At 33.8% G+C, this 11,833-nt stretch overlaps 2 protein-coding genes and 1 long non-coding RNA gene across 3 annotated transcripts; 2 read left to right on the plus strand and 1 right to left on the minus strand.

Moving 5' to 3' along the window:
- The first annotated feature begins 281 nt into the window (after nucleotides 1–281).
- On the plus strand, nucleotides 282–5,160 carry LOC105136594 (uncharacterized). The gene is made up of 5 exons (XM_011041992.1): nucleotides 282–482; nucleotides 1,662–2,515; nucleotides 3,332–3,490; nucleotides 4,218–4,472; nucleotides 4,867–5,160. Exons 2-5 carry the CDS (start codon nucleotides 1,667–1,669, stop codon nucleotides 5,002–5,004), a joined length of 1,401 nt encoding a protein of 466 aa, XP_011040294.1. The 5' UTR covers nucleotides 282–482; nucleotides 1,662–1,666; the 3' UTR covers nucleotides 5,005–5,160.
- Nucleotides 715–9,141, minus strand: LOC105136593 (uncharacterized). Its single transcript, XR_844379.1, has 2 exons — nucleotides 9,061–9,141; nucleotides 715–1,290 (listed from the first exon to the last, which is right to left on the minus strand). It is a non-coding gene; the product is annotated as an uncharacterized LOC105136593 (long non-coding RNA).
- A 124-nt stretch (nucleotides 9,142–9,265) lies between these two features.
- Nucleotides 9,266–11,822, plus strand: LOC105136592 (uncharacterized). The gene is made up of 2 exons (XM_011041991.1): nucleotides 9,266–10,285; nucleotides 11,100–11,822. The coding sequence occupies exons 1-2, from the start codon at nucleotides 9,437–9,439 to the stop codon at nucleotides 11,382–11,384; spliced, it is 1,134 nt and encodes a 377-aa protein (XP_011040293.1). The 5' UTR covers nucleotides 9,266–9,436; the 3' UTR covers nucleotides 11,385–11,822.
- The last annotated feature ends 11 nt before the right edge of the window (nucleotides 11,823–11,833 follow it).

Genomic DNA, 11,833 nt, shown 5'->3' on the forward strand with positions numbered 1-11,833 from the left:
GCATGGCTCAGGACTGTCCAGAAACTAGTACAATAAATAACGATGATTCAAAGTCTGAAGGAGATCCACACACGTGGTACATTTCCGTACACCAAAATCTTGATTATAGTTATTTTTAAATTGTTTTTTATTTATAAATATCTTTTCATTTTTAAAAAATTATTTTTAATATCACACATTAAAATAATTTAAAAAATATTCATTAAAAAAATAAAAAAAATAAATTTTATTAAAAATACTCTCAAAACTAAAATCAAACTCAGCTAAATCAGCTAAGTTCATATTCTTACACGTTGTACTTGAACAAACGATTGTCTGTCAGGCTGACCTGCTTTGTTCTTGGGAAGAATACATATAAAATCTTTGCCACTTACCCAGCAGAAAAGAGCCGATAAAGAATATTGTCCTACTGGTGTATAAATTCAAAAGGCGGGGGACTGATTAAAATTCGAACTTTTGGCCAGGTGACTTTTGGTATCTGGGTATATGCTCTCTTCTTTCCTTTTTTTCTGCTTAATGATGTATAAATATATCCCTTTGTTAGTATTTGTTCCATTTTAGTCAAGATTTTTTTTCCTTTCTAAATTTAGCAGAAAACATGTTAGGATATTTTGATTTCTTTTTGTACAAGGCATTTGATTGATGAGTATGATTTGGATTTCAAGAGTTTAAAGTGAGATAGCTGGATATTGACAATAGCTTCGTTTTCTTTTACTCATTTGTCTCATACTGTTTTCCGAGTAAATTTTAACCTTCATATGGAAACCATGTGTGAATATGATGCTGTGCTCATTTTAGATCTTTTTTCTTTTCTGAAATTTGTTGTTCAAAGATATCCTGTTAAAATTTCAACCTCAATTTTGGGTATTTGGGCTTGAAAGAAACAAACATGTATAATTATAGTGGAGCCGATTAATAGTGATCTTCACGTAAGGCTGTTTCCTATACCCTCTAACATTACAATACAGAATCACAAATTAAGGCTTTTCTAAAAAAAAAAAAATGTGGGCAAATCAAATTAAAGCATAATAATCATAGCATAAATTGAATGTTCTTTTATCGTGTAATCTCTGCCTTAACTGTTATCATGCTGGTTCTTGAGGGTTTCTCTCCACAGTTCTAACAGTGCATGTGATTGGTGATTTGATTAAAGATTTTGAACAAACGTCTTTGTTGTGAATTGATAAGGAAGGTTTCAATCATGGTGTCAGTCTTCTTGATTTGCGGATGATTGGAACACTTTTATAATCAATCCTTTATTTATGTGCATGGAGGATTAAAATTGTTCTTGTCCAAAATAATTGGATTTTTAGCACAACATTTCCCCGGTGCTAATTTTTTTTCCCAGTCAAATCAACTTGTATAAAGCACTAATTTTCCATCTCCATCTTGAATTCGGCACGAGATGGATAAAAAATTGTATGATCAGTTCTAGCTGCATAGTTGTGATTCCAATCGTGTAGCAAATAAGCATTTGAGAAGATAAAGGTTAAAAAAACTTGAAACTTTCCTCATCATGTGTTGCAGTTTGCTAGTAATTTCAATTTTAACGTCTCAATGTTCTTGTGCTTACTGTCTTAGTTTGCTGGTTTCAACTCAAGTATACTGTGCTTGGTTTTGTGAAAGATTTATAGCTTAACCTGAGATATTGAAACTGACAGGCAATATGGTACATTCTTTTCGAGCCTGCTTGCTTTTGTTTGCAATACTAATACTGGCATCTAATCTATCTTATACACGAGCTTCTATGAAAGGTGGTAGTAAGATCAAATCTACCACTTTCCTATCACCAAAATTTGTGTTGGGACCAGGATCTGTGGAGAATAGATTCTATCGCAATGTTGACTTCCCTAAAGGTCATATTGGAATCAAGAGTTTCAAAGCTGAAGTGATTGATGATACTGGGAATCCTGTCCCTCTTCACGAAACTTATCTTCACCACTGGCTTGTTTCGAGATACTATCAACAGCTAGATGTGGTTGAGACTAACCATGAGCAGAAGTTTAAGGAATCAGATCGCATTTCTGCACGTAATAGTGGAATATGCCAGAAAGGTATTCTTAATCAGTATTTTGGCCTGGGATCTGAAACACGAAAAACAGCTACACACATTCCTGATCCCTACGCAATAGAAATTGGCAATCCAGCTGAAATTCCTGTTGGGTATGAGGAGAGATGGTTGCTTAATGTCCATGCAATCGATACACGGGGTGCTGAAGATAGGTTGGGATGCACTGAATGCAGGTGTGATCTATACAACATCACAGTTAGTGAATGGGGACGCCCTTTGAGGCCAGACTATAAAGGAGGCTTACTTTGTTGCTATGATCATACACAATGCAAGGTCAAACAAGGTTTCCAGGGTACCAGGAGGAGTCTTTACCTGCGATACACTGTGGAATGGGTTGAATGGGATAGTGACATTATTCCTGTTAAAATCTTTATATTTGATGTCACTGATACTGGGAAAAGGCTAAATGGTTCAATAGGATTTGGTCCAGAGAATGGTTGCCAGGTAAGGACTTCTGTACTTGGTTTTTGACATTACATGAAAATTGAATCAGGCATTTACGTTTTGTTCTGCTATTCTTGCTTCCTATTATTTAAGAATACCGGTACTATGCTATAAGGAGACACCTTGGCAACCATGACAATGGTTAGACACAAGGTTCTATAGCAATCATCCTTTCTTCTTGTTTGAGAAAAGCATTACAGTGGGAAATACACTTGATAATAAGCTGAATTCTCTTTAAACGCACAGCAGAGCATGTTGAACTGACAGAATATCTGCTGCTCTTGGAAATCCTCCAGTAGGGTACAGTATAGTTGCAATAGTGCTGTGTCACATCTGAATTCACTAAATTAATTTCACTGGAGTGAAGTTCCTGATACATGTAAGTAGATGCATATTTATTGATATATAAAAACTCAATGTACACTCTGAAAGCGAAACCCCAGTCATAAGCACATATACCAGCATGCAAAACTGGCCTCCCCTTTTGAGAGTATATATTTTTGCATACTCAGAGCAGCCTTAGTGTGAGGTATGGGGATCTTGGATTCTGTGTCACTCCCCATCATTATATACACACATTTTTGTGATGATGATGCTGCATTTGTTATGCCTTTTAATAAAAAGTTGTATTTGCTGAATCTGTGAGATTACTTTGACTGAATTGGTACTGAACGCATGAAATGAACATTCCTAGGCATGCGTTTCACAAGTTTCAGAAAACAAAAGGGACGTTTCAACAGAAACTCTTTTTTTTTTTTCCCAGTAGAACTGCTCATTCTGTTTAATTGAGAATCACTAATAATGTTTTTGCAACAGGTTGAATATGAAATCAAGTCTTGCAGCTCCACTGATACTGCTGTTAATGGGTGTGTTGATGTCAAAAGGACAAACCTTACCATGCCAACTACTGGCTATCTCTTCTATGGTGTTGCCCACCAGCATACTGGAGGAATTGGTTCGACTCTGTATGGGAAGGTGACTTCCACCCTTAAACTTCAATTTTGTAGTGACGTCTTCTCATCTCATCTTGATATGGCCGGATCTTCTTTTTTTCACTTGCTATTGTCAGAATACTTTTTAATTATTTTTCACTTTACATAAATTTTTGAATATTTTAGTTGCGTGAATCAGTCTAGAACCGTTGTGACCCTCTCTTCTCTAACTTCCAGTAGTACATAAAGTGAGGTCGTTTGAAGACTGACCAGGCCGACCACTTATATTGCTGAGTAGACAGTGCAGCAGTGACTCTGATATCCTCTGGCTCTGTCTTTCCCAATTCATAGGTTGTAGACTTATTTGAATGACTGTTGATCAGTTATATGATGATCCATAAAACTCTGAAGGGGTACAGTTACTTGCATTTCACTTTATTTGCCGATTGAGCCTTTTAAAGAGCTTGGAACTTAATGTCTTTCCCAAGAAGGTTCCTTTATGCCGCTGTGTACTAAAAAGGATCACTTCCAAGGTCTGAGATAATAACTTGTCAACCCAACATATATCTTGGTCCTGGCCTACCATCAGCTTCACCTTCCAGTCTCCATTTAAGTTTTGTTGCTGTCCAAAATTGTTGTTTCTTCATTTTCTTGGACTGCTTTCTGTAGTGCTCCCTCACGCACCTCTCTCAATGTCATTGATTATGTAATACTATGCTCAAGCGTTAAATGTTTAAGATGAAGGTTAGTTAAGATTTTATTCTGATCAGGATGGACGTGTTATATGTACTTCACTACCAATATATGGAGAAGGAAAAGAAGCGGGAAATGAGGCAGGTTACATTGTAGGAATGTCCACATGTTATCCTGAACCAGGCTCTATCCAGATAACGGCTGGGGAGAAGCTAGTTCTGGAATCCAACTACAGCAGAGATCAAAACCACACAGGAGTTATGGGGCTTTTCTACATGTTGGTTGCAGACCGAACACCAAACCCCACGAGTTTGCTACAAGCTCCCATTCATGTAAGTCTTTTTGAAAAATTTAAATGGTGACCATTTAAACTTACATGAATGCAAACGGATGTTGTGTGTGTTTTGCATGTATGTGCATAGAGTCACATGCATTGTTGTTCAAATCTCCCTTGGAGGAATCCTTACAAGCAATGTTTTAGATATTAAGAAGAAAATTATGCTGGAATTAGATAGTGTTTTTCTAGCCAAGTAGAATCAGGTAGAAACATTTTTATAGCAGAAAAAATTATGCTGGAATTAGATAGTGTTTTTATAAATGACATTTTATAGCGAAAGAGAATTCTGGTACTTAGGATAGCAACATGGAGAAGAATTCACAAAACGATGTTGATAACATTTTGGATTGTTGACAACTGAAAACCATTGATTTTCTTGGTTCTTACAGATGCATGTAAACATGAAAGGATCCACATATGCGGTTGCAATTATAGCTTTGTTCGGAATGGCAATAGCTGTTGCTGTAACTGTACATTCTCGGCTAAAGAAGGGGAGAGGGGAAGGCTACCAGCCAATGCTGGCATAGAGTTGAATTCGTGTTTTCATGATCCATGTACTGTATCTTCTTGCCTGATCTTGCTTATAAATCAAACCGTGAACTAAGTATAGCACTGTTTAAATCTTTTCGTAAGTTATATTTGCACGATCATTTATAAAAATCAAAATTATTTATTCTTGAAAATCAGGATTAACTTTTAAAATAAAATAAATGAAAATATATCAAATAAAAATAATAGTTCAAGTAAAATATTTGTATTTACATCTATTATTTACTTTTTTTCTTTTACTAGAAAGATCAGAAGTAAAAACTTTTTTTTTCTTAATTAAGAAAAAATGCATGATTCATAACTCCCAACAGTTTTTTCTTGAAGAAATGAACTTCAAATCCTCCATATGACATAGACTATTGATATGACTAGCTGAATACTGTATCCCACATCACCAATCATGGATGGTGTGATTCAATGATATGACAGGACTTCTGACACGCTACCCGGCCCCTACCTTCTCTTTGCCATTTGCATATCAGAAGAGAAAAAAAGTTTTTCAAAATCACTAAGTTTCTACTTGTGCCTGCAGTGGCAGAAACTTCTGAATTCGTGTATGTCGATTGAAGTCTTACATTTATTGATTGAAACAAGACGAGTAAAAACGTGTTTTTCCACCCTGTTTATGCTGGCAAACTCGGTGACAAGAAAAATCTTATTCTTTCCCCCTTCTTCTGTTAGTAATTTTTATTACTGGTTTTTGGCATATCATATATACAAGCTTCTCTAGAAAATGTAAATAAGATGAATAAAGAACTCAGACTCTTTGAAAGGGGTATCAGATGATTTATTGAGAAGTTCACTTGTGTATTATTTAAAGAGTTTTGGGATGGAATTTCTGTCCGTGTGAATAGGAATCTTGATAAAAAATGATTTGTTAATTAGAATCAGATTAAAATAGTTAAAGGTTGTAATCTCTTGGGAGGTTAAATATTTGTGCACTTGGTGTTTTCAACCTTCGATGTGTAAGAATAGTTAATTAGAATCTTGTTTAACTAATTAGTTTGAGTTATTATAATAACCTCTTTATAAAAACTATAACGGTCACAGTCTTTAAAATTTTTAAATTTTAAAAAATATTAAATTAAAAAATTAAATATTTATATCCTTGGTTTTTTCAACCATTGATATTAAAGCAAATAAAGTTTGCAAAAGAAAAAATTATACTATTATAAATATAAATATAGTTCAAATTCTTTTGACAAGGAATAGTCTTCCAGTAGTAAATTGAAGTGTTTGTATTTTTAATTGAAGTCTCACATTTTTCATCTAAGATAAGACACTAAAAGAATCTCGGAGTGAATGAAGACTGACAATAGAACATCTAAGAATTTTTAGGTACATTATCAATTGCTTATATCTCGGATCAAAAAAGACAAAAGTTTGATAAAAAGAGAGAAAAATATATTTTCCTTACTATGAGTAATTATTCAAAAACTTATATTTTTATAAAGTTAGATTTTAGACATGAAGTAATAATGATATTAAAAAAAATATTCTAGTGAATTTAGATGATGAGAATAATAAAATAATAAAAAAACTTATACAGAAAAACACTACAACTATTAGATAATCAAAGTATATCTAATAATTAAAGATCATGTGTTAGAAAAAGATCTATATAGATGAATAATTAAGAAATAATTGGAATTAATTAATCTAATAATCTACTTACTTATTTTTTTATATTATCCTATGATTTTTGAAAATATCATTAAGAAAACAAAAACACTTGGTAGCTAAATGTTTCAAGCTAGAGTACAATATAAAGAGTATAATGTCAAGAAGTTTTTTCTATGGTTGTAAGACATGATATAATTAAATTAATTACTGCTTTGGTAGTTCAAAATTCATAAAGTATCTTGGATGCAAAATCAGTATTTTTACATGAAGACATGGGTTAAAGTAGGAATTATTTGATATTAATTAAAGCATTATTATCTTTGATGAAAAAAAATAATTGTATTAGACTAGTTAATTAGAATTTTTATTAAATACTAGCATGTCCTCGAAAACAATATATTTAAATTTTTAAAAAAGTATTGATAAGAACTTAGAAAATGAAATATTTGCATGCCTTTTAAACAATTCAACTAACACTAAGAAGCCTTTCAAAGTTATTTTTTTATAAATTCAAGAAATTTTATTAACTTTAAGGAAATGTAACTTAATTGGTCAAATTTTAAATTTGTTTTTTAGAGATTATTGATTCTAGTCCTATAAATCTCAAGGCAATTAAAGGCTTATATAATCATTAACTTCAGAACTTGTAAAATTAATTGAGCTACATACAAGTTAATCCAACACCCACATTTAAAAAAGAAAACAACATACAATAGTAGATGTCGTGGCTTTAGGCAGGAACCTCTGTCTAATTAGTTCAACTCTTTGCCTCTGGTTTATTGAATATTAAACTTTTTATTACAAATGGATAGCCTAATTCCTAATTCAATAAGATAGCAGCACTTTCTCAATCTTTCCTTCTCTTGAGTTCTGGACAGAAGAGAAACCGAGTTGTTCAAGAAGATACATTTCCTTGAGAAGTGGCAGAAACTGTTGAATTCAGTTCTTGTTTTTCAAGTTCTAATCAAGGTAATCGAGATAATCGAGGTGATCTATGAAAATCTTACTTTTATTGTTTATGTGTTTTGCCTCTCTGTTTGTACTTGAAAGTAATTCAGCAAGGAAACCTTTTTTGACTGCTGGTTCCATATCCATTTTTGTAGACCTGAAGGCATTAATAGACTTATGTCAGTTTTATTATACCTATCTTTTATTAAACTGGAGTTGCTTAGATTTGTTAGATTTAACTGCAATATTTATCAGGATGTGGATTTACAAGGAAATTGTTTCTTGGCTTATCTTTTTGAGACTTTAAAAAAATCTGGAATGAGGTAGGTTTGTCAATATATCAAACCTAAAAATTTAGGTTTGGTATTTAACCAAATCTAATATAAATTAGGTTCAATAATTTAGATACAAGAAGAACTAAACTCAAAATGACATGATATCAAACTCAAAATACTTGAGTTTAGTTCCATAATTAGCCAAATTCAATATAATTTGGATTTGATGATATGTCGAACCTAATAAATTCCAGTTCAGTCATCAGTTGAATCCGAAAAAACATTGACCTGATAAAATATCAAACTCAATATTTTTGAATTCAGCTATAAATTAAATCCAAAAAATATATTAGATCCATTTAAATTAAAAGTGTTATGACATCATACTCTTTTATCTAGATTTAATTGTAGGTCTTGAGTACTTAAGACATCTAGGTGTGGGGTTGAGAACCTGTTTATTATCAATTGCTTGCATATGTTTTAGAGCATTAATCATTTAATAATACATGAATATTTTTGTTCTTGAAATTTAAATTTTTTTAAAATTATTTATTATTTTTTCTATAAAATTATTGATTTTTTTATCGGATCATCTTTAAATCTCCTGGTTTGAAACTATTTTTTCAAATAATTAAGTTTTTACCATTAATTTAGTGCTTCCCGGGCTAAAAAAAGAAAATTATTTACCTGAAATTAATCATTATCCATGAAGTAATTAAGATGCGTTACTTAAGATTCTGGGATTTGGGACATCTCTGTTAGCATGGTCCTAAAATTTGTGAAATCAGAGATTTTTTATTGTTTAATTTTGTTATCCATGGCAGCTGTTGGCTAGAATAAAAATCTTGAACAAACATCTTCAGGATGACAAAGGAGGGGTTATGATTTATTATTTTATGCTAATTGATCATAATCCAAAACCCTTCTTAATTAAATTACTCTTCCTTTTCAATCACAAATATGGTGGTCAGTAAAAACTGCTGAAAAAGAAAGTATACACAACAACATGGATTTATTCCTTTGTGCAAGATTATGTGGTTTTAAACTGAGACATTGAAATTGATTGACATGCAACATGGTACTTCTGTTAGTACTTTTAATGCTGGCTTTTGACGTATCTTATACACAAGCCTTCCCGGAAAATGGAAACAAGATCAAATCTAGAACTTACCTGTCACCCGAGTTTATGTCCAAAATAATTGGATTTTTAGCACAACATTTCCCCGGTGCTAATTTTTTTTCCCAGTCAAATCAACTTGTATAAAGCACTAATTTTCCATCTCCATCTTGAATTCGGCACGAGATGGATAAAAAATTGTATGATCAGTTCTAGCTGCATAGTTGTGATTCCAATCGTGTAGCAAATAAGCATTTGAGAAGATAAAGGTTAAAAAAACTTGAAACTTTCCTCATCATGTGTTGCAGTTTGCTAGTAATTTCAATTTTAACGTCTCAATGTTCTTGTGCTTACTGTCTTAGTTTGCTGGTTTCAACTCAAGTATACTGTGCTTGGTTTTGTGAAAGATTTATAGCTTAACCTGAGATATTGAAACTGACAGGCAATATGGTACATTCTTTTCGAGCCTGCTTGCTTTTGTTTGCAATACTAATACTGGCATCTAATCTATCTTATACACGAGCTTCTATGAAAGGTGGTAGTAAGATCAAATCTACCACTTTCCTATCACCAAAATTTGTGTTGGGACCAGGATCTGTGGAGAATAGATTCTATCGCAATGTTGACTTCCCTAAAGGTCATATTGGAATCAAGAGTTTCAAAGCTGAAGTGATTGATGATACTGGGAATCCTGTTCCTCTTCACGAAACTTATCTTCACCACTGGCTTGTTTCGAGATACTATCAACAGCTAGATGTGGTTGAGACTAACCATGAGCAGAAGTTTAAGGAATCAGATCGCATTTCTGCACGTAATAGTGGAATATGCCAGAAAGGTATTCTTAATCAGTATTTTGGCCTGGGATCTGAAACACGAAAAACAGCTACACACATTCCTGATCCCTACGCAATAGAAATTGGCAATCCAGCTGAAATTCCTGTTGGGTATGAGGAGAGATGGTTGCTTAATGTCCATGCAATTGATACACGGGGTGCTGAAGATAGGTTGGGATGCACTGAATGCAGGTGTGATCTATACAACATCAAAGCTAGTGAATGGGGACGCCCTTTGAGGCCAGGCTATAAAGGAGGCTTACTTTGTTGCTATGATCATACACAATGCAAGGTCAAACAAGGTTTCCAGGGTACCAGGAGGAGTCTTTACCTGCGATACACTGTGGAATGGGTTGAATGGGATAGTGACATTATTCCTGTTAAAATCTTTATATTTGATGTCACTGATACTGGGAAAAGGCTAAATGGTTCAACAGGATTTGGTCCAGAGAATGGTTGCCAGGTAAGGACTTCTGTACTTGGTGTTTTGACATTACATGAAAATTGAATCAGGCATTTACGTTTTGTTCTGCTATTCTTGCTTCCTATTATTTAAGAATACCGGTACTATGCTATAAGGAGACACCTTGGCAACCATGACAATGGTTAGACACAAGGTTCTATATCAATCATCCTTTCTTCTTCTTTGAGAAAAGTATTACAGTGGGAAATACACTTGATAATGAGCTGAATTCTTTAAACGTACAGCAGAGGATGGTGAACTGACAGAATATCTGCTACTATTGGAAACCCTCCAGTAGGGTACAGTATAGTTGCAATAGTGCTGTGTCACATCTGAATTCACTAAATTAATTTCACTGGAGTGAAGTTCCTGATACATGTAAGTAGATGCATATTTATTGATATATAAAAACTCAATGTACACTCTGAAAGCGAAACCCCAGTCATAAGCACATATACCAGCATGCAAAACTGGCCTCCCCTTTTGAGAGTATATAGTTTTGCATACTCGGAGCAGCCTTAGTGTGAGGTATGGGGATCTTGGATTCTGTGTCACTCCCCATCATTATATACACACATTTTTGTGATGATGCTGCTGCATTTGTTATGCCTTTTAATAAAAAGTTGTATTTACTGAATCTATGGTTAGATTACTTTGACCAAATTGGTACTGAACACATGAAATGAACATTCCTGAGCACGCGTTTCGGAAGTTTCAGAAAATAAAAGGGCGGTTTCAACGGGAACTTTTTTTTTTCCAGTAGAACTGCTCCCTTCTGTTTAATTGAGAATCACTAATAATGTTTTTGCTACAGGTTGAATATGAAATCAAGTCTTGCAGCTCCACTGATACTGCTGTTAATGGGTGTGTTGATGTCAAAAGGACAAACCTTACCATGCCAACTACTGGCTATCTCTTCTATGGTGTTGCCCACCAGCATACTGGAGGAATTGGTTCGACTCTGTATGGGAAGGTGACTTCCACCCTTAAACTTCAATTTTGTAGTGATGTCCTCTCATCTCATCTTGATATGGCCGGATCTTCTTCTTTTCACTTGCTTTTGTTAGAATCCTTTTTAATTATTTTTCACTTTACATAAATTTTTGAATATTTTAGTTGCGTGAATCAGTCTAGAACCGTTGTGACCCTCTCTTCTCTAACTTCCAGTAGTACATAAAGTGAGGTCGTTTGAAGACTGACCAGGCCGACCACTTATATTGCTGAGTAGACAGTGCAGCAGTGACTCTGATATCCTCTGGCTCTGTCTTTCCCAATTCATAGGTTGTAGACTTATTTGAATGACTGTTGATCAGTTATATGATGATCCATAAAACTCTGAAGGGGTACAGTTACTTGCATTTCACTTTATTTGCCGATTGAGCCTTTTAAAGAGCTTGGAACTTAATGTCTTTCCCAAGAAGGTTCCTTTATGCCGCTGTGTACTAGAAAGGATCACTTCCAAGGTCTGAGATAATAACTTGTCAACCCAACATATATCTTGGTCCTGGCCTACCATCAGCTTCACCTTCCAGTCTCCATTTAAGTTTT

This window comes from Populus euphratica, unplaced genomic scaffold, assembly GCF_000495115.2.
Source record: "Populus euphratica unplaced genomic scaffold, PopEup_1.0 scaffold133.1, whole genome shotgun sequence".
NCBI lineage: Eukaryota > Viridiplantae > Streptophyta > Magnoliopsida > Malpighiales > Salicaceae > Populus > Populus euphratica.

Bases quoted from the DNA above. Each gene is read 5' to 3' on its own strand.
- LOC105136592 (XM_011041991.1), top strand. From the start codon at position 9,437: ATGGTACATTCTTTTCGAGCCTGCTTGCTTTTGTTTGCAATACTAATA. The intron at 10,286-11,099 runs GTAAGGACTTCT...TTTTTGCTACAG, and splicing joins GTCCAGAGAATGGTTGCCAG to GTTGAATATGAAATCAAGTC.
- LOC105136594 (XM_011041992.1), top strand. From the start codon at position 1,667: ATGGTACATTCTTTTCGAGCCTGCTTGCTTTTGTTTGCAATACTAATA. The intron at 2,516-3,331 runs GTAAGGACTTCT...TTTTTGCAACAG, and splicing joins GTCCAGAGAATGGTTGCCAG to GTTGAATATGAAATCAAGTC. The intron at 4,473-4,866 runs GTAAGTCTTTTT...TGGTTCTTACAG, and splicing joins TGCTACAAGCTCCCATTCAT to ATGCATGTAAACATGAAAGG.